General features: G+C 41.3%; 5 protein-coding genes across 12 annotated transcripts; 1 reads left to right on the forward strand and 4 right to left on the reverse strand.

Annotated features, from left to right (window-relative positions):
- Positions 1-10,117: 10,117 nt before the first annotated feature.
- On the reverse strand, positions 10,118-10,889 carry LOC124340696. The gene is made up of 4 exons (XM_046793301.1): positions 10,763-10,889; positions 10,581-10,681; positions 10,402-10,519; positions 10,118-10,326 (listed from the first exon to the last, which is right to left on the reverse strand). The coding sequence occupies exons 1-4, from the start codon at positions 10,767-10,769 to the stop codon at positions 10,118-10,120; spliced, it is 435 nt and encodes a 144-aa protein (XP_046649257.1). The 5' UTR covers positions 10,770-10,889.
- Positions 10,717-13,006, forward strand: LOC124341376. 5 transcript variants are annotated; one of them, XM_046794467.1, is made up of 7 exons: positions 10,717-10,802; positions 10,887-10,935; positions 11,011-11,250; positions 11,314-11,422; positions 11,982-12,021; positions 12,127-12,245; positions 12,296-13,006. In XM_046794467.1, exons 3-7 carry the CDS (start codon positions 11,070-11,072, stop codon positions 12,348-12,350), a joined length of 504 nt encoding a protein of 167 aa, XP_046650423.1. In that variant the 5' UTR covers positions 10,717-10,802; positions 10,887-10,935; positions 11,011-11,069; the 3' UTR covers positions 12,351-13,006. The 5 variants fall into 5 exon arrangements, with proteins under 5 accessions (XP_046650423.1, XP_046650421.1, XP_046650424.1 ...); XM_046794465.1 differs by having other exon boundaries at positions 11,038-11,250; XM_046794468.1 differs by having other exon boundaries at positions 10,782-10,935; positions 11,038-11,238.
- Positions 13,007-13,339: 333 nt separating this feature from the next.
- On the reverse strand, positions 13,340-15,639 carry LOC124341178. Of its 4 annotated transcripts, none has more exons than XM_046794168.1 (10): positions 15,549-15,613; positions 15,263-15,472; positions 15,053-15,194; positions 14,799-14,972; positions 14,616-14,730; positions 14,371-14,545; positions 14,171-14,297; positions 13,984-14,110; positions 13,769-13,914; positions 13,340-13,702 (listed from the first exon to the last, which is right to left on the reverse strand). In XM_046794168.1, the coding sequence occupies exons 3-10, from the start codon at positions 15,176-15,178 to the stop codon at positions 13,586-13,588; spliced, it is 1,107 nt and encodes a 368-aa protein (XP_046650124.1). In that variant the 5' UTR covers positions 15,179-15,194; positions 15,263-15,472; positions 15,549-15,613; the 3' UTR covers positions 13,340-13,585. The 4 variants fall into 4 exon arrangements, with proteins under 4 accessions (XP_046650124.1, XP_046650126.1, XP_046650128.1 ...); XM_046794170.1 differs by having other exon boundaries at positions 15,263-15,347; positions 15,549-15,593; XM_046794172.1 differs by lacking the exon at positions 15,263-15,472 and having other exon boundaries at positions 15,549-15,639.
- A 1,362-nt stretch (positions 15,640-17,001) lies between these two features.
- LOC124341227 (mucin-5AC-like) lies at positions 17,002-18,460 on the reverse strand. The gene is made up of 3 exons (XM_046794236.1): positions 18,353-18,460; positions 17,646-18,266; positions 17,002-17,566 (listed from the first exon to the last, which is right to left on the reverse strand). Exons 2-3 carry the CDS (start codon positions 18,251-18,253, stop codon positions 17,239-17,241), a joined length of 936 nt encoding a protein of 311 aa, XP_046650192.1. The 5' UTR covers positions 18,254-18,266; positions 18,353-18,460; the 3' UTR covers positions 17,002-17,238.
- Positions 18,461-19,231: 771 nt separating this feature from the next.
- LOC124341210 (endochitinase A-like) lies at positions 19,232-20,849 on the reverse strand. The gene is made up of 3 exons (XM_046794216.1): positions 20,717-20,849; positions 19,746-20,416; positions 19,232-19,665 (listed from the first exon to the last, which is right to left on the reverse strand). Exons 2-3 carry the CDS (start codon positions 20,414-20,416, stop codon positions 19,347-19,349), a joined length of 990 nt encoding a protein of 329 aa, XP_046650172.1. The 5' UTR covers positions 20,717-20,849; the 3' UTR covers positions 19,232-19,346.
- Positions 20,850-24,134: the final 3,285 nt, after the last annotated feature.

The raw sequence follows: 24,134 nt of genomic DNA on the forward strand, positions 1-24,134 counted from the left end.
TTTATTTTTCTTTTGAACGCGTCATCCGTCGTGAACGAAACCGTGTTCGTATCGTTCGGAATCGCAGAATAGAACCCTTAGGGCTAATTTTCAATTATCTTGGCCGCATTTTCAGTCGTTCGTGAGATATTCACAAAAAACCGATTCCTGCACGTATAACTGTTACGTGGTGGGCAGAGGCTTCGAAGCTTACTATTCTCTCAACCCGCGCTAAATCCAAATTTTTTCGAAATGTTTTGTTAATAACTCCCGCACGCACTCTCTCATTCGAACCAGACAATGTTTGTTCTGTTCGGGAATGATAATTGAGCGTGTGTAGTAATTTTCACAATTTTCCTAGTACACAAAATTGTTTCGCGAAAATCGCGTTTTAACATAAGCAATGAGATAATGGAGAAATTTCAAAAAATAGTTTTTTTCTTCTGAACGCGTCATACGTTGTGGACGAAACCGAGTTCGTCCCGTTCAGGATCGCAAAATCGAACCCTTAGGGTGAGTTTTCAATTATTTTGGCCATATTTCCAACCGTTCGTGAGATATTCACGAAAAACTGATTCAGGCACGTATTATTGTTATCTGGTGGGCAGAGCTTCATTTTTTAATGTTTCAAGACGTCGTCTGCTACTGATCTGTTGATCGTGTTGTGAATTTGTGTTTACTTTCTCATTTTATAGTTTCATTATTTTGTTTGTTTTTCTTCCCACAGCCTTTGAATTATCTCTTTCGGGAGTTTCTTTTGACTATTTTTTCACTTAAGCTTGTATTCAATTTCTTAATTTGTTTTTTGTTCCATTCTATTTCTGTAGGTAGTTTGTTTACCTTGAGGTATTGGATTTATCAACAGTGTTTACCCTGTTGGCCGTAAGTTGCGAGTTATTATTTTAAATTTTATAAAGCAGGAAGTTTCATTGACAATCGTCCATTTTCATTTTTATTAGTTCTCTAGATTTTAAAAATAATTTCCAACCCCGTTGAGATCCGTGATGTATCCATCACTTTCACTCTTCCTAGAACGAGCGAGGGCCATGGCTCTTGATCACGTGTTTCCACTTTTTTCGAGAATAGCCACCAAGTAGTAAAAATAACGCATTTATCCACTGCTGCGCAAAGCGCGGAAAAAATGAAGGGGTAATTAGTGGCGATGCGAGCGGAAAGGAGTAAAAAACGGGAAAAAGTAAATGGCAAGGAGGTCGATTCTGACAGTTAAAATTTTTGAAGCTAATCAAACTCTTCCTTTGCCTCTGACTTGTCGTCAGATTTCAAATGAGAATTAACGAGGAGAGTATAGGGAGAATAGATTTTTAAGCTGTATTTCAGTATATTTCCGAATTGATGAGGATTTGTAATTTTATCATTTGAAATTTTGTGAATCTCATTTAACTTGTTCGTCAACAATTGCACTTCCTCATAAATGATCAAAATAATACCCTGATAAGTTTTAGATTATAGATAAAATGAAAAAAAGGGGTAATTAAATTGCTTGAGCACGTAGCTTAAATCTCAGATCACTTACATCTTATTTAATTACCAAAACACTTAGCTTGTTTGAATTCCCCTAGACACCCAGCAAAGAAAAAACAAACAGCTGCAATTGGCACGTAGCGCCTATGCAGAAAAAAATGTGCAAAACTTATTTAGCACAAACAACACCCAGCAATGGATTCTTTCTTTTGATTTTGATTGATTGATTGATTGATTGATTGATTGCTTGATTGATTTTATTTTTATTTTTTATATATACAGTCGCGGCTGAAAGTTTCTATACGTGTAGCTCAAAAATACGCCTTTTTACTGTGTATTGGCGGATGGTGTCAGCCTATGGTAGAGGTTGAGTTACCTTATTTGCTCGATTTTCTCTAGTTTTACCCCCTACCCCCTTACACCTCCGACAATGATTTGTTGGCGCGGCTTTCTTAACTATGGGTAACCGTGGCCGATAATCAGACAGTTGCATCAATGCCTAATATTCCAGCAATAGCTCTTAAATTAAAGGGTGATATGACAGGGGATTGATCAGGTTGTTGCTGTGACAATTTCTGCATCGATTGGTGTCATTTTAGCATTAGGCAATAGGATTGCGTTAAGTTTGCGTTATCGCGGGTAAATTAGTAATCGATGTTAAGAGGAAGAGTTAAGTAAAGAAGGGCGGTAAAAAATAAAGAAACGAGCAAATAAGGTAGCTCAACCTCTACCATAGGCTACACCATCCGCCAATACACAGTAAAAAGGCGTATTTTTGAGCTACACGTATAGAAACTTTCAGCCGCGACTGTATATTTTTGTTTTGTTTTGTTTTGTTTTTTGTTATGTCACTACATGAATATTCTGTCAAGACAGTCTTTGATTTCATGGCCCCGTTGACGACAAGAATAACAAAGTCGCCTTTCACTACCGAATTTAACATTAGTGTTGGTGGACACAGCATTAATAAATCCTTCGTCCCGTTTTTTCAGCTTTTTCTCTTTCTTTTGTTGTAGAAGGTCGCTTAATAACTTCTGGTTCTTTTCAAAGGCTATTTTCCATACCTCCGCTTCTTTTTTTTATTCCGACAAAGCTTGAGAATTGGGGTTGGTAGATATAGCATTAATAAATTCTACATTTCTTTTCTCCAGTTTCGCTTCGTTTAATATAGCAGCACAGTTTTCCTTAGCCTTTATTAAATCTTTTAAACTTTTAAATTCCTTGAAACTCATACGTTCCCGGAGATTTGATTTGAGCCCTCCTAAAAATCTGTCCATTATCATTAATTCTCTCATCTCGAGATCCATGGATTTCCCTGCTTTTGTTGGATAAGCAAACGAATAAAGTTTCTGTATCCGACACGCATAGTCTCTGATAGACTCTCCTGGGTTACGAGTACAGTTATTGTATTCTGTTAAATACATTTTTCGGCTGTCTCCTCCGTGAAAACGCTCATGTAGACATTGTTTTATCTTCGTAAAAGACTTTGCTTCTTTTGGGTAGCATAATTGAAAAGTCGTTATGCAGTCTTCTGCGGACCCAAAAAGCTTTGAATGCAACAGTTTAATTTTTTTACCTTCCTCAAACTCAGAAGTGTCAATAACCCTTTCGAAATGTTTTATCCAATCTTCAAATTTTGTCGACCCCATTCCGTTAAAAGCGGGTACTTGGGCCAACAGCGATATAGTCATTTGCTGTTGATTCTGTAAAAGCTTCTGACTGTTATAATAACTCTGGTTAGATTTTACTGGAAAATCTTTAGCTAAAATGGTTTCTTCCGATTCGACTTCGCTGTCGCCAAGGGCTTCATCGTTTAGTGGCTCTGATGCCATTAAGGCACCGTGCCTCGCTTCTTCTTTTGGGACCCCTGCGTTTCTTGAATATCGATACATTTTGTCATAATGACTCTGATGTGATGTTACTGACTTTCTTTTAATTATACCTGTTTCTTCTTCTTCTTTCATTTTCGGAAAGGTTGTTGTTGTTTCCCACAATTCAATATCTCTAGAAGGGTTCGTTTCACTCAAACGGTCGGGGGTTATTGACCTTACTTTAGTCTTTTTATTTTCTTCTACTTTCCCTTTTTGTTCAACCATTTTCCTCAGATTTGTTATTTTTACCGTTACCTTCCCTTCTTCGGATTCGCTTGTAGGCCTAGTCTCCACTTTCTCTTTCTGTTTTACTCTTTTTATTAGATTCTTTCTGTTAACCGTTATTTCCTCTTCGTCAGATTCACTGTCTGACGATTTTGCTCCGCTCAATTCGTTGATTATGGACAAATTTTCTTGCTCGTTTGTGACGGTTTCTGTCTGATTAACAAGTACATTTATTTCAATATGTTCGTTCTCTAGTGGTGCTGGAGGCTCGCCTCTAATACGTGTACTGATACGAGTCGGTGGTTGTCCTTTGACACGCAGATTGCGATTTCTTCTTACTGGTTTGCTTGGTCCAGCTTCGTCAACGGATTCGTCGTCACCGTCCTCTGAATCAGCTCTTAAATCAGCTTCTAATCTTTGTTTGTCTTTCTCTACTTCTTCTAGATTTGGATATAGTAGTTTCGGTTGAATAGGCATTTTAGCCAACGCTTTCCCTTTCGTTTGTGCCCAGTCTTCTCTTTGTTCCTCAGAAGAACGATTGTCTAAATTCTTTTTGATTTCGTCCTCCTCCTCTTCTTCCTCCTCGTCTTCCTCCTCTTCGTCCTCGTCGTCCTCTTCCTCTTCAGAAGAGGGTTGCGAGCGGTCCACTTGGATGGCGTCAGTTGGTTGGGGCAATTTTGGTGCTCTTTTAAATTGTTTTGGCGATAATTTACTAAAAATTGACCCTATACTTTTCAAAAAGCCTGGCGTTCCTAATTTCTCCTTAGGAGTGTCGATAGTTACTCCTTCTATTCGGTTGTTAACCTTTTCTGATTGTGTAGTTAAAATCATTAACCAGATTAAAAAAGTCTATTCATCAAAATTTTACTCTGAGACGCTCGGTGGATCGATTTAATTAATGAAATTGTAGACAGAGTCGGCTGAAGACCAACAAAACTGCCATGAATAATTGTAATAAATTTAAGCGGCAGAGTCGGCTGAATACCGACAAAACTGCTATTTGTTATATAAAAGAAAAAGGGGCAGAGTCGGCTGAGTACCAACAAAACTGCTATGTTTTATGTAAAAAAGGAAAAAAGGCAGAGTCGGCGGAAAACCAACAAGACTGCTATGTTTTAATAAAAAAATAAATAGGCAGAGTCGGCCGAAGACCAACAGAACTGCTATACGACATGTATGTTTTGCACATTATTCCCGTTTCTTAATTATTGGAGGGTTTGTTTTAAATTTTTTACTTTCTTTTTGACATAATCAATAAGAAATATTTTTGATTGACTCGTTTGAATTTTTTCTGAAAGCCAGAAAAATTCTCGTGATCAATCCCTTATCGACTGCCAAGATCCACGCCGTGTTCCTGGTACGATCGCTAAACCTTCGACAGCCGCTTCGAATGACGTAAGACTCGTATCTTACTCATTCGGTACCCACCACACGAGGGTTCTGGGACCAAAAATACATAAACGTCGATGGCTGTGAGTTTTACATCCAATAATAAATTATTGGAGACCGCACCTGACGTGATGGTACACAGTTGCAAACATATGTGAAAAATAAGACACACGAGTTCAGATAGATCGCTGCCACCAATGTAATAACTTGCGCTGCGTGATGGCGTAAATTACTAACATAAGAATTAAAATATAAGAGAAAGATACTACTAAGACTTGTATTTACCGCATTATTACACTGATAAGAGAATGCTGGACAATCGATGATACGTCTGGTCAATACAGTTGAGGGAAGTGGAATTAAGGTGAAAGGAAGAGTCTGGTCAGTGAGAGAATTTCGGATAGGGTAGAATCGAGTAGTGCAGAGGAAGAACAGTTTAGACGGAACTGGCGGAACTGGCGTAACTGAACTGCCGGACTGAACTCAACTGACTCCGAACGTCACTGCCTTGAACTTTTTACTTGCTAGTTCTATTTATTACATTTTGAAATGTTGAAGAATGGGGCGCATTTTTTAGTAGCGTCAGCTTTTGGCCTTGGCTTTTTCATGAACAAAGGGGCATTTTTAGAAAGGCATAAGGTTTAAATTGTTCTGGAAGTTATGGGTCTAGTTTGTGTCGGTTACTCTTGGCCTTGACTCTTTTCAATAGCCAGGGTGACTTTAGAAAGTCAAGTGTCCCTTTTTACATGCTATGAGCCTGGCGGAATCCTTACACCATTACAGCCCGGGCTTCTGACCATTAGACCTCCGTTGATATGGTGGTAAAGGGGGAAACATGGCCGTGTATGGTATGGCCCAGGTATGCCCCCCTTTCACTCACCCCTCTCCCAGGGGTGCGCGCAGTCCCCGCCGCTCAACCTCAGCCGTTAAACACTATATTACAAATTCCCAGATAGCACAGTGCAGTCCCATATACGTCCCAAACACGTCACTTTGAGACGTCTGAGATGTACTTGGCACATAGCAGATTCCCAAGTTTACATCCCTAGGACGTCTTTTACGTATGACCAATGTCCGCTTCGCCGAGATCTCATAGCGGTCATTATCCCGTCCCATTGGATGGACTTTAGACGTAGGGGAGACTGGAGTAAAACGGGACGGTTTTCGTTTGCCCCCTATATCTCCCCAACTAATCATTTAATTTCTTTAAAAAATTTTTTTTATGTATTCCCTATTGTAATGTACCCCCCATATTTTTTTTATAATTTTATAATAAACCATTTCCCCATAAAAGACCTTTAAAGTTTACTCAGATTTATGGGAGGAGCCTATTTTTTGGGGTAAGTGAGGACACTGGGGTGGGTGGTAAGGGACGTCCTCCGTTTTCGCCTTAAAATTCATTAATAAAATTTAAAAAAATTTAAAAAGTGTTCCACTGCATAGACTCTTTGAGTTTATAAATTTTTCAATTAAATTATTGTGTTAATGAACCTTTTTTCTTATACAGTCGCGGCTGAAAGTTTCTATACGTGTAGCTCAAAAATACGCCTTTTTACTGTGTATTGGCGGATGGTGTCAGCCTATGGTAGAGGTTGAGTTACCTTATTTGCTCGATTTTCTCTAGTTTTACCCCCTACCCCCTTACACCTCCGACAATGATTTGTTGGCGCGGCTTTCTAAACTATGGGTAACCGTGGCCGATAATCAGACAGTTGCATCAATGCCCAATATTCCAGCAATAGCTCTTAAATTAAAGGGTGATATGACAGGGGATTGATCAGGTTGTTGCTGTGACAATTTCTGCATCGATTGGTGTCATTTTAGCATTAGGCAATAGGATTGCGTTAAGTTTGCGTTATCGCGGGTAAATTAGTAATCGATGTTAAGAGGAAGAGTTAAGTAAAGAAGGGCGGTAAAAAATAAAGAAACGAGCAAATAAGGTAGCTCAACCTCTACCATAGGCTAACACCATCCGCCAATACACAGTAAAAAGGCGTATTTTTGAGCTACACGTATAGAAACTTTCAGCCGCGACTGTATATACAAAAACCCTTATGGAGCAGTAGGACATCCTGCGTTGCTAGGTCAGGAAATCGAGCCTCTTAAAAATGCTGTACGCTGATTGGTCCGTAACTGTCCCATTTTAGGCAAAAACAGCTGTCCCGATTTCCCGATTACGACTCTTTTTTAAAAAGTTCATACTGTCTAAATGAATTGATCTAAAATTCTAATTTTTGTTTTAAACGATCAAGAAATGAATCAGCTTCATTTCCATATTAAATTTACATGCCATAAGCGTTTATTTCTTTCAATAAACATAAAATGGCGGAGACAAAAATTTAAAAAAAAAAACCGTTTTTTTAGTTTTTCATGCAGTTATTGACAAAAATCAACCAAATTTCATGCCAAAGTAGATTATACAGATTTACATAACATACTAAAAAATTTTAAAGTTTTATTAACATCTACTATTTTTCCCCCCACTGTCCCTTTTGACCCGGTGTCCCGTTTTACTCCAGTCTCCCCTACTTGGGACGGAAAAAGGATCTCAAGAAGAAGAAGAAGAAATATTTTTCTGGACTCTGAATTTCGTTCCTTTTTTCTTTACTCTTCTTTTCCTTATGAGTGTTTGCTGTGCCGACATTTTTTCACGAACGCTGATCCGGATATCCGGACATCAAGTTCATTTGTCAGAGTATGTAAGGGTTTACCGGAACATACTTCATAAATCGTTACATAACTTCATAAATCGGAACATACTAACAGCATAGTTGATGAAATAAGGAACCTGAACCGGGGATCGAACCTTTGCACCCCGACCTCGAGCAGCCTAACCCCGAAGCCGAAGATGATGGAAGCGGCGCAGAGGCAGCAGCAGCTCCGGCTCCGACAGCTTCGGTTCCGATAGGTACTGTATCTTTGAAATTATTGTACATAATTATTGATGAACTGCTTGATTTATTTAATGCATTTCAATTTTCTTTCACATTCCTTTGGTGTGGAAGCAGTAGCTGCTGAAGTTGCCCAGCATCGCTGCCTGCGTTCGTGCGGCTGTACCCTCCGCCCCTAGGTGGATTTTACTTCTACCAGTTTTTTTTTCAAATCTACCGAAGATGAAGGCGTAAGTTAACAATAGAAATATTGAAACGCTAAGAAATTGTATTGGTCTAACTGGTATACGTTTTTTTCTAATCAGAGTTCCATTATATGCACGAGTTTCACAAGCACGAGTTTCCGTTATCAAAATGAATTAAAATTTCTACCATCTTCCGCTGGCTGCGTTTCGCCAGCAATATAGGTGTGGTGATTTGTCTGTCTTTTCCTAAGCAGCATTAATCCATACATTAATTGCTGGTAGAATAATCATCTATCCCCTCCATAACAAATGAGAAATTATGATTCAATATACTTTAAAATTTCTTTGATTTTCTTTTTTAACAGCTAGTCATCATCGAAGAAGTTGAGGAACATTTAAAAAACGTGACATGATACTCATTTTGAAGCTCTGGGTCCTCTCTATCTTCTCCCTTTGTCCTCTCCAAAGTCATCACGATCTTGTTGCGTTCGTGAAGAGTTACCACCGATCGTCCACTTCCATCAACTCCAGAAGCTTTTTTACAATTTATTTTTTCAAAAATTCAAATTTAGTTTTCCATAACGATACAGAACCATAACCATAACATCGAGATTTGAACCTTGACCTCTATGAGTGGCAGCCCAGGCTGATGTCCACTACACCACAGCTGACATTGAAGTAGAATGGAAAGCACTGTTCTGAATGGTAGCTCGTTACTCATTAGCCGAGGCACTTGTCTATTACAACATGTAACCACATGATAATAGAGTGACTGATGCTAGTCTGTTGTTATTCTAAATAATAAAAATTTCAATTCTTTAAAAATTTCATTTCAACTTGACGGAGATTTAAACCTTAATACTCTTGCATAGCACACCGGGTTGCTGACCATTATACCACCGTTAACATAAAGATGGGTTAAACATGGAGAGGTAAGATAGTTCCCAGGTTAACCCCCTTTCGCTGATCCCTCTCCCATGGGTACGCGGCTTGAAGGATGCGATGCACGAATTTGTGCATATAAAAAATAATGGCACTTAAATATTATCCGGCCACATTTTGCATTAAACTAGTTAACGGCTAATGAATTTCAGCTGAGTATTTACTCGAAATGACAAAGGTTCGGCTGCAAGCCTGCAACCAGGGCTGTCATTCAAGAGGAGTGAGATTCGAATCTTGGTCACCCGATAAAGAATTTTCAAAAAAATCGTAAATTTTGATTTGAAAAGATTTGAACCTCAATACTTTGACATGCCACACCGGGTTGCTGACAATCATACCATAATACATAGTAGATGAGTATAATCATGGGGACGCATGAGAGGTCCCAGGTTTAACCCCCCTTTCGCTGATCCTTGTCCCATGGTTAGGCGCCCCCCGCCGCTCGACTTCTTATCTGGCTGGCTTTGGCTGCGCGTCAGCCCCGTAAAACATGAAACTCAGAACGCGTTTTACAGGCCATCCCGCTCATTTACACAATCATCTCTCACAACAACGGTGGTGTAAGGGTCAACAACCCAGAATGGCATGCAGGAGTTCTGAGGTTCAAATCTCCGACAAGTTGTCATGGAGATTTTAAAAAATTTAAATTTTTAATATTCAATTAACAACAGACTTGCATCAGTCACTGTAAAATCATATGGTTACATGTTGTAATAAATAAGTGTCTCGGCTAATGAGTAGCGAGCTACCATTTGGGCCAGTGCTTTCAAAACTTCTCTAGTATCTTCTGTGGTGTTGTAGACATCAGCCTAGGTTGCCACTCAAAGGGATAGAGGTTCAAATCTCGATCAATTCAATAAGGAAAAAGAAATTTGAATTTTTTAAAAAATAAATTGTAAAAAAGCTTCCGGAGTTGATGGTAATGGAAGAACATCGGTGGTAACTCTTCACGACCGCGACAAGATCGCGATGACTGTTGAGAGGACAAGGGAAGAAGATAGAGATGACCCAGAGTTTCAAAATGAGTATGATGTCACATTTTTAAAATGTTCCTCAACTTCTTCGATGATGGCATGTTGTTAAAAAAGAAAATCAACACATTTTTAAAGTATATTGAATCAAAATTTATTTTTTGTAACGAAGTAAAATTTGACTAGGGGCGGAGGGTACAGCCGCGAGCCGCGCAGGAGCGCAGGCAGCGATGTTGGGCGACTTCCTCTCCCCTGGCAACAGCTGCGCGTTCCACTACCCCGTTAACCAACTTCACTTCTTTTTGGGTCGCCAGCTCTTCGCCAGCGACTTCAACAGAATGACTTGACTGAACGGGGTCGGATTTCATCAAATGTTTCCCTTGGTGTCTTTCTATTCAAGTCAAGACATACAAGATGCATTAGTACAATCGCGCATTCATGTAAAATATATTTGAAAATTCATCACCTTTGCACTTGCTATGAAGATTCTTGAAGTAATTTTCGCGTGAGCTTGGTATTGCGACTTTTAATAGACCGTGGACATTATACTCTTTATCGCATTTTGCATGTTTGCATCGAACAACCTGTGAAAATAAATCGCAGATGCTTTTAATCTCGAAGGAAAGAGTGACAAAAAAAACTTACAATTTTAGAATCTTCTTCTCTTATTTCCGGCTCGTTGAATTTGGACTTTCCGTAACTCCGCCAGTAACCCCTGATTAAATCCAATCCGGTGTGAACTTCATCTGGAGGGTTAAACCTTTTTTTAAATTTCTAAACACAGATTTGGGACTTGCCGCTAGATGGCAGCACGAACAACAAAATACCTGCCATTGATGCTAATAATTTGGTTAGAAGCGAGATTCGGTAAGAAGCGAAATTTAACACGTCTACGTTCAGCGAAATGGTATTTCTGACTAAACCTTTCTCATCTGATTTTATTCGTTGAAGAGTTTCATACGATTGAAGCAGTTGTCAAAAATTATTTGGGAACCCTGAGGTAGGGCATGAAAAAGAATCATTTAAAAGTCTTTATGGAACACTAAAAGCTTCCCTCTCCCCTATAACCTAACAGTTTTCTGACTTTGTCTTTGAATTTTAGATGATTTGCTGCGGGCACTGGATTAAGAAACAATGGGAGCTCTTTTTATGCAAAAAGTGCAGCAACTAATCCTGAACCCAGAATCTTGCTCGTTAACTGTGTTCCCTCTTCCTGAAATGATGTCCTCTGGTTGCAGCACTCAGTCTCAGTGCACAGTTATTCCAGAAGCTAGGCTTCAGGCCAGAAATGCTTCAGACAGTGGTAATACTATTTGTAAGAATAACAGTCTCAATTGGATCAACAGCTTTCTATCTTCTCCTCTTATCGATTCATTAGACAATAGTCAAGTCCAGACAAAAGTCTTCCCACGACAGCCTAGAGCATATTCCTCTGCCATTTTAGCTCAGTTTATCCACCTGCACCTATCTACTATCAAGGACTTGCTGTGGGCACTGGCATTATATACCTTCTATATTATATTGTCACGGGCAATCTGTTCGGCGCACTTGTCGTTTGAACACAATCAATAAAAGGCACCAAATCGCTGGCCAACGACACCGGCACAGTCAATCTGGTGGCTCTCACTATTGGCCCTACACTAATTACACTTAACCTATGCCAATGATGCCCCTAATGGGTCTAACGCTAACTTACGCACACACACACAAGCACTCTAACACAGCTTACACACGAGCAACACACGGGGAACAGAACGAACACAGACAGGGGAGTAAATGCGACCGTCCGACGCAACAGGTAGCCAAGATCTGTCAAGGGGAAAAGGGTTAAAGAGGGGAGTCAGGTCGCCGCGAAGCCATCTAGCGCTCAACTAAAGGACAAAAGTATTAGAACACAGACGGAACGTGACAATATCTTTGTTGAATTATTGGTTTTATTTTTTTAACATTTCTCAAGACATTTCTCTTAATTTGGTTTTATTTTTTTATCATTTCTGTGTCAGGTGCTGACATGGATTTTAACTTGTCAACTTTCGGTGCGTGCAGCTATGTTTCCGGACATCACTCTACTGTGTCTTGCAGTGAGGTATGTTAACAACGAATCACTCTAAAGCCAATCATATTTAATGCATTTGTTCGTTTTGTTATTGATAACGTCGTTTATTGCTCGTGAATGCAACCGCCAACCAAGTCTGAAGTGGATGCTGTCATAGAAAAGGAGAAGAAACCGTCATTTCAGGGGTTGGATGATTTTACGAAACGTAATGGTGATTGGATGACCAGCACCCCTGTGCTCACGGAATCAAACAAGTAAATTTGTTTATGCGTTTTTTGGACAAAATTAACTTATTTTGTGGTAAGTTTCGATCGACAGGCGTCTCGTTGTGGATGCCGTACCGACGTCAGTTCTCTTAGCTCAGCAACAGGTAAAATGGAGGATGCCAGGATTTGGATGACATGGCCGGTAGCAGCAGCCAGAGAGCACAATAAGGAGAGAAGGGATGCTGATGAAAAAGCCAAAGGGCACAATACTACTTCCCTTTTCATCTTCGCTTCCTTCTGGCTAGCTTGAAACGTAGTCGATGAGATTGGCGTTGTTGAAGACGCCGATATCCATAAGCATGTCGTTGACGTCAGGCGTGAAGGAGAACTCGAAATGGGAACCGGAAGAAAGAGAGGCCGAACCGATTGGGTCGAGATCGTTGACGGCCAACGTGTCAATGTCCAGCTTCATGTCGGGTGGAAGGGAAAAGAGATCCGTCGAGATCCGTCAACGAGTCCAAAACAGTCAACGACGACTCACCAGTTCCGCTGGCCGAACTCATCATCAAACTCGGCTCCTAATTGATGCGCATTGACGAGTGATTCGATTCGCCATTTTTGCCGCCCACTCCGCCGCCGTTGAAGACCGAAATGGCGTGACTGGGCGATTCGTCCATGTCCTCCGACTCGGCGTCCGGCTAGGGAGTCAAAGTTGCCACCAAAACATCGCGGGCTCGCTCTTGATGCTCAACGAGCCCAGGCTGAGATGCGATTGACCGCCAGAGTTGCTTCTGCTCCTGGGTGACCAAGATGAAGAAGAGGTACGTGGGAATCATCAATCCAGAGATCGGCGAGTCTCCTCTGACTAACGTTGTGGAGGTGATGATTGTTATGGTTGAGTTTAGCAGACGACTCCAGCATGCGAGCGTCAAGTCTTCCTCCGTCTCTAATATCGACATTAATCTCGTCATTCCCTTCGCTACTAACAACCCTACGGCCCCATATAAAAAAAACGTGTAAAATTAACAATTTAACATAAAAACAGTAATAATAATATATATAGATAAATAAATGAAATAAAATATGATTATATAAATTAGTTGGTAATAAATTAATAATATAATGATATTCAAAATACAACCTCACACAAAATGAGTGTATTTCTTCAACATGAAATTAACCATTTTCTTACATTGCATGAACTCAAAACATTTTTTTCCTCTAATGAATCGAGACAAACTTTAAAAAATTTCTGACCTGGTTGCAAGAGACAAGAAACGAACAGATATAAGCAGCTGCAAGAGAAAAGATCGACGTCAGTACAGATCCATTGAAAACACAGTCTGTACTTGGATGCAAAGCTTAATTGGCAAATTTTGCTTCATTCGTCAGTGTAAAGTGTTTAACCTCGGACGAGGCAAGTCCCAAAAAGAATCTGAGCCTCCATGCACGCTTCGCGCTATAGCTTTAATGGAGGCTGCCATTTCTTCCGGATTGACGGGAGTCTGCCAGAGTAAAAAAGTAAATTTACTGAAATGAATCAACGCATCTGTGAGATTCTGCATGATTACTTTATCTTCTTCAATATCTATGTCCTGGGAACGATAATTTGACATAGCAGGTACTCGCATAGGAAGGGATTTGGCCAAGGCACTATCATCGTCTGACCTCAAAGGCTGACGACCGGGTATATTCATTCCTTCAGCATAACATGAATCTTCCCAAAATACGTTCACACATAAGACATAGTTAATATTTGATTTGTTAAAATGAGCAACCGGCTTACCTTCACTATCAGGATCGGAAGTGTCATCAAAAGGATTTCGATTGTCCAAATAATCTGGGTCAAATTCGAAGATATCGTCATCAGGATTAGTCGAAAAGCCGCGTTTAAAAGGCGGAGCAGGAATTTCCTATAAAAAAAAAGAACTTTTTATTTTATTTCCAAAAATCAACGTGTAAGTATTCCTTACTTTGGTTGGAGAAGTGAAATTAAACGACCCAATTCTAGTGGGTGTAGTGGGAGGAGTGACTTCGCTCCTGTTGAGGCTCAATGACTGCATTTTCTTCCCTATAGGTGTTTCTTTTTGAGCAAGTAACCTTAAATATTCAACAAGTAATTCATTGTAATATAACCCAAATCAAAAGTATTTAAATCTAATATCGAAGTTACAATAAAAGTGTATTCCGATCCTGTCTGACTCGGGTCTCTAAGGCCAATAGACTTGCTTGCTGTTGCTCAGTATATCTCAGGATATTTGCCTCTACCGTTTCTTCCTCCTTTTTCAAATAACTAGACATCATTTGTTGAATGGTGGCAGCAATTTGATCTGCTTGGGATCCTTTGTCTATAAAAAAAAATATATAAAATATTATTTATTTGTTATTTCCTTTCATGTCGATAAATATCTCAATAACCTGGGAAGTTTCTTGGAGAAGTTGGTCCAGAGTTTCCAAGCCAGGGTAGAACAACATTGTAAACTGAAGAAAATCTTTCAGTTTGTTGCAGTTTCAAGATTTGATTAGGATCAACCTAATATTAAAAATTCCACAATTGGGAGTTATTGTCTCAAAGAGTACAGAATAATCCACAGGACATACCACAAGGATGGGGTTTAGCAAGAATGGTAGGCGAGTGGAATCAGGTACTGCATGGGTATCCATTTTGCAGCAAATACAGTGAAATATATTCCAGTTTCCAACATGGCGTGACTCTACCAAAAAAGCATGTTCAATCCCAACTCCAGCAGTATCAACTATCACCTCTCTGGGAGCCTGAAAAAGCAATGCAACTTGTGGCTATTAGTCGTCCATTGTTTGGAGAAATTTGTGCATTAATACTTAATGAGACATACCTGCTGAAAAAATTCATCTTGTGACTCCTCAAATTCAAGGTCATCTGTATGAAATAAAGGGGAATTGACAAGTTCACCCCTAATGTGAATTTTAACATTCAGGCATCCACACACAGCTCTCACCATCTTACGATCTTACAATCTGCCAAAAGCAAGACTGAGCATTAGAACTCTGTTGACCCTAGAAAAATTGGCTTAAATAGTCGACACCTAATCTTCGTTTCTGAGTAATTTCACCTCAACAACAAAACTCTTCTCTTCTGCAATCTCTCTTCAGCACATGGATATCAGCAGTCTGTTAAAAATTGGTTAAAAAAAACATCGTTTCTCTACCAATATGTCCACCTCTTACAGCCCCGAAAACAATTCACAGGACCAAAATTATTCGGAAAAAATGTTTCCGACTAAAAGCTTTGAGTACTGAACATTTAATAGGTCACAATATAGGTTTCATTTAATGACATTAAATTATCCCAAAACTGATAATGAGACTTACATTGTGTGTGTGGCCAAAAAGTCACCCGATACAGTATACACTACAGTCTCTCTTGCCCTTGTTCAACAGACGCAGTTTGTCTTTCGATTAAAAGATGGCAGCAGGTCTGAATTGGAAGAAAAGAGCCCCAAAAATGGAAGGAAAATGTGGGATTTCAAAATGCAACAGTGGTAAAGTCCGGGCCCAAGTGCGGAGTCATCGACAGAATAATATTTAAAAAAAAAAAAAGTTATCCAATTTTAGTTTAAAATCTATACATATTTTGAAATTATTTAGTGTGTATAAATTTGCGACTATGTGACAGGGTCAAGGGGGATGACGTGTCTTCATCTCTTTTCATTTTTATTGAATAAGCATTCGCAAACAAAATACTACCGCCGTCGCGACGTAATTATTAGGGGAGCATGTATATAGTATTGCTGCTCCGTAATTGCTCGATCTACAATCCACACACTCGAGGCAAACAAGCGAGTGGAAGGCTGGATGGGGAATTTGTTTGCGGAAAGATGGATGCGGTATAGACTACACTGCTACAAATGCACTGCCTAAATATTTGCTTCAGTACTACTGGACCACCTCCAACCGTTTTGATCATCAAACAAACGGCAGTGTATCACTGGGCTATTTGTAAATGACCAGCAGCTGCTGTGTTTGGCGCTTTAGATGAAATTGCGGTTGCTGAAACACTAACTACTCGCGAACTGGCATCAAGATTGTCTCGCCGTATTTGCACATCAAAATCACCCGGAGGATAAATTTTGCAAACGTCAATGTCAAGTGGATTTGACCGACTGTAGACTATACACAAACTATACATTGCATAACCGGCTGTACTTGAAATAGGCTAGTAAGTTATTACGAAACTTGCAACCGTAGGGTTCGACGAGAGACATTTGGTTCTTCGTTATTTATTTATTTGAAATCGATTCCCAACTAGGGAAAAGGTGTGACACATAATCCATTCAAGTCGACATTCGGGTGGGAAAAAATACAGGATTCTTCCAAGTAACGCTGCAGTAATGTAAATACATAAAACAACTTTCTATCGCCTTGTTATTGGGTTGAGTTTGAACTTTTCTGTCCAAATAATAATGAGATATTTTTCGGGGATAAATCTTGTTGCGATGAAGTTGCGCAAGACGTGCCTAGGACGAAGAGAATTTCGATGAGTTCATCTTATTACTCGACCACACGTACAGTATCTCTATGGCGTGCACCAAAATATCTTGTCAACTATGTTTCGTCTTCCAAACTTCAGCGCTCTTTCACCTCTAATGCCGCCTGATTTCCCAAGAAGCTTTAATATCTCGCAAATGAAGAGCGGCGCCAAAGTTTACTCGCAACAGCACTGCACTCGTATAGATAGAATGCACCGTGTCATATTGCTGAGCTTATATTGCCTCACAGTGATGTGCAGTACCGTACTATGTTTCCCTTTTATTTATTTATTTTATTTCGTGCCTTATTATATTAATACAGAGCAGTTGTCACACATACCGACCGATATATAGTGGTAATATACTAAACACACATTCAAATGCATATGTTGTAATAATACTAGAGCTATACTTTTTTCGGCGCGCTGTGGATCCTTTTCAAACTTGGTTCTTTCCGTTATAAAATGAAATGCAGTTTCCTTTTCCAAAAAAGTCGCCAATTTGCGTCGACAATAAATAATGTGTGGGGGATATCAAACGCAGTGTGGTAAATTCATTGCCACAACATCAGACGGGATGCACCCGGCATAAGACAAAGTTACGCGGTCGGAAGGTTTATCGAATGGAAATTTCGAAGTGACTGTCTGACTAACAGTGACTGTAACAGGATCAAGTCTAACGATGGTGATTGGGTTTCTGCTGCTGCCCAGAATAAGCGGTAGGGCTCGTTCGGCAAAGTGATGAGCCATCAAACCCGCGATCTGGTACTGGTGAGACTCTTCCGCCCGGGAGGCTTCGACGGCCACGTCCTGTTTGATGGACTCGCCCAACGACACGTCAGGACTGGCAGTCATTTCCACTCTGAGAAAAATTTCAGGAAAAATGGTTAATTAAATTGGACGTTGATTTTACAATGATGACGTGTTATGCATGGACTTACGATCGAACGAGAGATGGGCGAATGTTTTCGAGCAGAATTTCGGAGCGTCGGCGACGTCCGTTTCCAGGTGAGATACTAGCGGTGGCGTTGGCGGAAACTTTGATATTGATGGGAGCAGGTTTGTTGAAGAGACCCGCCAGTCCAGATCCAATCACTGGTAACGGAGGCAGCAAGTTCAAATTGGGTGGAGAGAGCTTGTTGACGGTAATGTTTGTCCAAACGGATGGTTTGAATTGGCCTGTAACGACTTGGAAAGCTGGCTGAGTAGTCGTCGGCACCGGAGCGGATGTTGTTCCGGGAGTAACGGTAACGGGTGTGGGCGTGGTAGTGGTCGTCGTGGTCGGTGGTGGTGGAGTAGTTTGTTGGCATTCAGCTGTTCCGAACGTAATCTTCAAACACGTTTGGTGGACGTATCTTGTGTACAAATGGACGACTGTGGTAGTGGTTTTCATTGTTTTGGTAACGCCGTAAAAGCGCAATGATCCAGGCATCGGATGGCCAGTGGAACCGGTCGAGATGGACGATTCGATTTCACTCGACGATTCGACAGCCGGGCAAACTAGGCAGAAAGCAGCTACCAGCCACAAAACTGATATCGACCTGAACATTTTTCTAAAAAGACTAAACGCAGACAAATGTGCAATTCAATTCACCTAATAAGACAATTATAGTATATGGGACGAGGGTTTAGAAACCAAAATATTTACCTCGAGATCGTGGTCTGGATGGAGAAGTGCACCGGATGGAGAAAGTGTCCTTACTGAGAGGTCGAGTGTCTTCCGACTTGGCTATTTATATACCGCAATCCTAGACTATACATGCTGCGCTTCTTCCATGTCCACCTGCTCTTGTCTGAATCTCCTCCCTTTTTACCTTTGTTAATATTTGAAACGCTCCAAAAAGTCTCCGATGAGTTATTTATGGCCGGATCAACGTGTCGTCTCCAACTCGTCTTCTTTCTTTTCATACAAAATTCAGTCGATCCAAACTGTCAATCCTTTTTCTTCTCTTTTTATTGATAATCCTTTTCCTCTTTCATTTTTTAATGATCAAAGGGCAACAACCTCAGAAAGTCAAGGGTCCGAATCTTATACCTGTGTGACAGCCCGAAATGACGCGCGTAGAGACGCGGTTCAAAGCAGAGCACACACTCCTATAAAAAGGAATCAATAAGCTGTGGCTATTTTTCAACAACCTTCAGAAAGATCAATTTAAACATATAGTGACGATTTTTACAAAATCGTTTGGTTTGTAAAAGGGAAAAAAATTCGAAAAATTATATTCTATGATAAGATTAGAAAATACATGCGACTTGTTTCGCTTTGGCATTAACGGAGTAAATATTTGGTTTTATCCGAGATGGCAATAATGGGAATCGTGAACGTTTATTCGTTCCGCAGTCGCATTTCACCTCATCAATAGGAAAGCTTCGCTCGATTTCAAAACGATCTTTGGCTTCTGTTATATAGGTCTATAATTTATTCTTGACTTTAACCACGTCTGCAAATAATAAATGCTGTGCTCTATAATTATAAGGATATCACCGCGAAATTCAAAAACCGACAAAAACTGAAGCCAAGAAATGCGTTTCATTTGTTTTATTCATCACTTGAGATTTTGGAAAAAGGTGTACACAACCCAGACACACACACACACGTACAGCATACATAGAGTACAAAATAAATTAACAGCGCGGCATTATTACGGGTTGCACAGCGCCAAATTGGTAGGCGCGTCTTTGGGAATGCATCCCAGGTAGGCCACAGTAACGCGATCGCTGGGAAGTTTGGTGGGATACGTCGAAGTGACGGTCTTGACATCGGTGACGGTTACCCGGTCCAACCTGACAATGGTCATTTTTTTGCCAAAGAATGGCATTGAAGCTCGCTCGGAATAAAAGTCATTTTCCAGACCCACAATGGCGTACTCCTGGTACTCGTCGTGTCGGGAAGCCTCAAGAATCACTTCCGGCTGGATCTCGTCGCTCAGCGTCAATTCCGGACTGGCTGTCACTTCCATTCTGTTGGCAATTCGAAAATTAGCTTTGCATTCACATATTACAGTCATCATTCTGGAACAAATTAAATGGTGACGACTTACATTCTGACGAGAGACGGTTGAATGTGCGACGAGTCCTCCATCTCCAAGTTTGAACGACGACGGCGACCACCAGAAACGGAAGCCGAAACGCTTCCGCCCACGTTGATGTTCACCGGCGGCTTGTTGAAGATGACACCGAGGATACCGTTGTTGTTGCTGTTGTTGCCGGGCGTCGCGGTTCCGTTGGCTTTCCCACCTCCGAGGGTTCCACCACCGAGGAAATCGGGCAGATTCACCTGCAATTTAGGAGCCTCGACTTTGTTGAAGCTGACTGTTCCGGTCAAAACGGGCCGCGAAGAGCCGGGGATGATCTGAAAGAGGGGCTTTGAAGTGGTTGTCGTCGGCTTGGTTGTTGTAGTTGTCGGCTTGGTGGTAGTTGTCGTGGCGGGCGTGGTTGTGGTGGTCGGAGCGGGCGTGGTCGTCGGCGGAATATCGGAGCAAGGTCCGACGTTGGGGAATGTGACGATGCAAGTCGTGTGGACGTAGACGGTCTTGGTGCTGACGACCGTTGTGGTGGTGGCCATCGTCTTGGTGATGCCCAGAAATCGAAATGAGCTGGCCAAAGACTGGAAGTCGGAATCGGCCGACATGGATGACTCAATCGCCTCCGAGCTGGAAACGGATGCGCAAGCCAAGCAGGCTGCTGCCACGATCCACGCAATATTCATCATCTAGATATAGGCCAAATCAAATATGACATCATTTGAAATTGTTGCGCAACGTGTCATCGAATCAGATAAATTGAAATAATAAAATGGAATAGAGTCAATATAGCAACAAATCGATTGGAGATTCGTGATTTATTTAACAGCTATAAATCCAATATAGCGTGGGAGGGTTTCTCAATATTATATTGAACGTTGACTCGGTAGAGAAGCCCAATTCTTTCTCCCCCCTTTTTTCTTATATTTATAACACACAAGAAATCGATGATCAAACACATATAGTCTAGACAAGAAGAACTTCCTTACCTTTTCAAACGTGATGTCGTTTGGTTTTTTGAGATTTTGAAGCGCAAAATAAAGTCAAGCCGCTTGAAGTTCACCGCTGCTGGCACTGCTGATGACGATGAATTCACCCTTGACTCTGAGGTTAAAGGGCTCTCGTTTGGCTTTTATATACAGGGGCCTGCCCCATATGAGTTTTCCGTCTACCTTTTTTTTCAGAGTGAGGGGGAGGCTGCTGCTTCTATTCTTCCTTTTTTTTCCTTATATACCGCCCTATAGACTATTGAAGTATAACCTGATAATCAGAATACGCCAAGGCTCTCTATAGAATCTCCCCGAAACTTTGTCTATATGTTTTCTGCACGGTTGAACCCTCCTCTCTTCTACAATATAGCCTACACTACAGCATTCAATGTTTATATTTTTTCCTTTTTTAAAAGATGGACTTATTTCATTGGTCTCCTCCTCCCCCAGCAGCACAGCAGCACCCTTTTTTCCCCCTGTAAAAGGGGGTGATGTCCTCACAACTCTTTATGGCAAGAACAAAAGAAATAAGGCGAATCGAGTGAGAAGAAGAAGAAGAAGAAGTAAAGCGGAAGACAAGAGGGTCTTTGAGAGATATGAGTTTCAATGGCGGATATATGTATGGGATTCGGGTGCGGAAGGAGAGAGACGACCAAAAAAAGACTTTAGAGTCGCCGATAGACTGACGCGACCAGTCGACCAAGCCCCAAGTGAGCTAGTTTCGATGCTAATCTCACATAATCACGTATATTTTCCGCTGCAAATCCTGAAACTAGACGAAGCAGAGGCGAGGGAAAACGCGCTATAGGAACGGAGAGCTAAAGAGGAAATAGAGCGAATTGTTGTACGGATTCGAGTATATAGTGTAGTATGTACAGCGCTCATCTTTAAGAACGCTGAAATGAAAACAACAAGAGAGCATTAACAGTAAGCTTTTTTCTTCTCCGGGCGCCGAGTCACAGTCAATCAGGGTTCGCATTGTTCTTGGCCAAAAACCAGAGGCCTCTCGCCGATGTATATCCCATCTGAGGGCGTGTCCTTGATCATATTTCAATAGCCGAGCGGCCTATATAATATGCGCCCCGGATGAGCGGGTATATCAAGTTCGGGAATTTTCTCGATTCATTATAAAGACGAGACTTTTGATAAGGAATGGATGGAAAGTTTAGCCGCTGCATGTAACGTAGTAGTACACGTAAAAGCGGGCCGGAGTAGTGGTGATGGGGGAAAAAAGCTGCTAGGGATTGGGCGATGAGGTTCCACAAGGCCCTTTGATCTTAACAGTACACGGAATGTGCATCTGTACGATCCCAACTCCTTTTTCCCTTTTGTAGAGTGAATCAAATTTCCCTCTTTACTGAAGGTCCACTACTGTTACTACGTTACGACTCTACGTACGATGGGTGGCGGCGGTCTAACCGTCCCGTAGGCAAGCTCAAGCAGTGACGTGAATGGAGCACGTGCCCTATCTCGACCCCCCCACGACGAAAAGCAGATAAAAAAGAAGAGTAGCAGAAGCAGCGTTTTATATGTCTATACATATATACCGAATTCAAGTTACTGTATACAAGATGGATCTAAAGTTGTTGGCCCTGCCGAACATCAAGGGCAACCAGCAACCAGCAAAGGGAAGAAGTTAGTCTTCTGCATATTTCCATAAAGAAAGTTGGGCTGCTCCTGCGCCAACGGTAATGCTGGGGCTGCCATGCTGCTGCTGGTGTGTATTAAGAGGTCGTCGAGAAGAGGTCCCCATTCTTTTCTTTTTTCTTTCTTTCTTGTGTCGTTCAAATTTTTTATTTTTTCTTTATTCATCTCCGCCTTCTTCTTCTTCTTGTCTACTGGGCTTATAGTCAGGTCACTCGACGACAGCACACGACGTTATAGACTGAAACACAAAAGGAGATGGGTAAACTCGATTCGCTCTCAATTCCTATAGACGTGTGCATGGAACGTGATCAAGTCGATTTCAGTCGCGCCAGGGCCCATCCATTTGAAAGGCCCGCGCAAAAGGGAAATAGATAGGCAACTAATCAGGCGCCCATGTAATGTTTTACGAGTCAAATATAGGGAACAAAATAAAAGAAACGAAGAGCCGGGATATGAAATGAATAGCCTACACACATGTCCGCCTATTATATGTTGCGCCTACCCCAACCCAACAAATAATTATACAAAACCGGAGCGCGTATAGCTATATAGAGAAAGAAATAAAAAAATGCGTGATTTGTTTGACTTTGGTTTTGTATAATTGTCGAGTCCGACGGCTATTATTATTGGCCCAATTCATGTTCCTCCCTCCCCCATTTAATAAATGCACGCCACTTTGCTGACTGCGTTGTATAATAAAGCCATGCGAGGATTTGCTGCTGCTGCTGCCTTGGGTGCGTGCCTCATTCTTCGCCCATTGTGAACTCGACTCCATTGTGAACTCGTCGTCGTTTTATGTGTGTGAGTGTCTATCTCGACGAGAGGTCCTCCTCCTTCTCTCTCTCTGCTGTTAAAGCTTTCACCCATATAAAGCTGATCACGATCAAGTTTTTTCTTTTAGTCTCTTATTTCCTGGTCGCTTTGGTTTTTCTTTTCTTTTTTTCATCACAATAATCTTTGAATCGCTCCAACTTTTTCTTTTCTTCCAGCCAAGATATTTATATGCTGTCGATCAATTCGTGACCGATATTTTGATTTCATATCGATCTCTCTGTCTACTGTTGTCGACACACACTCTGCTGGTGCTGCTGATATCAGCAGCACGTCGACTCGGCAAATTGATTTGCGGTACAGGAAACACGCGGAATCATCGGACGTGTTTGTATATTGTGTAGTCATCATGTACAGTGCCCTCCTGTATTACATCCATTAACGATTCTGAAGAAGAAGAAGAGTGGATAGCGCACTATATGGGGAGGTAGAATTATGAGCTGGGAGAATATAAGGAGAGCTCCGCAGGGGGGCAAAAGCAGCAGCACCAGCAGCAAAGAGATAATGAACCGTAATCAGCGCAGCAGCCTGTAGTATAAGACTTGAGCATGGAGCTGAATCGAGAAAAACCCATCCAGCATATAGCATGTGTGTGTATTCTGGATATGCTCCGACTGAAAGTGTGTTGAAGATTCAATTTTCGAAAGGCTCTTGACTGGGGGCCCAGATATAGACGTGCTGGCCATCAGCTACTTGAGATATAACGAAGTAGAGACCATTGTCTCTCTCGCCTTACTGTCTTCAGCCCGTCGCGTCCGGCCGCCGCCTCCTGGCCGTCCAGTCGCTTCTTCTTCTTCTACCAATTGGCGACGAAACGAGGATAAAATTTGAGGTTGACACAGTTTGGATCTATGGAAGGGTGGATGGGTGGTGGTGGTGAGGGGGGGCATTGACGTTATTGTTTGGCTTATTATGTTACTCAAGTGCAAATCGGCGCTGT

This window comes from Daphnia pulicaria, chromosome 5, assembly GCF_021234035.1.
Source record: "Daphnia pulicaria isolate SC F1-1A chromosome 5, SC_F0-13Bv2, whole genome shotgun sequence".
Taxonomy (NCBI): domain Eukaryota; kingdom Metazoa; phylum Arthropoda; class Branchiopoda; order Diplostraca; family Daphniidae; genus Daphnia; species Daphnia pulicaria.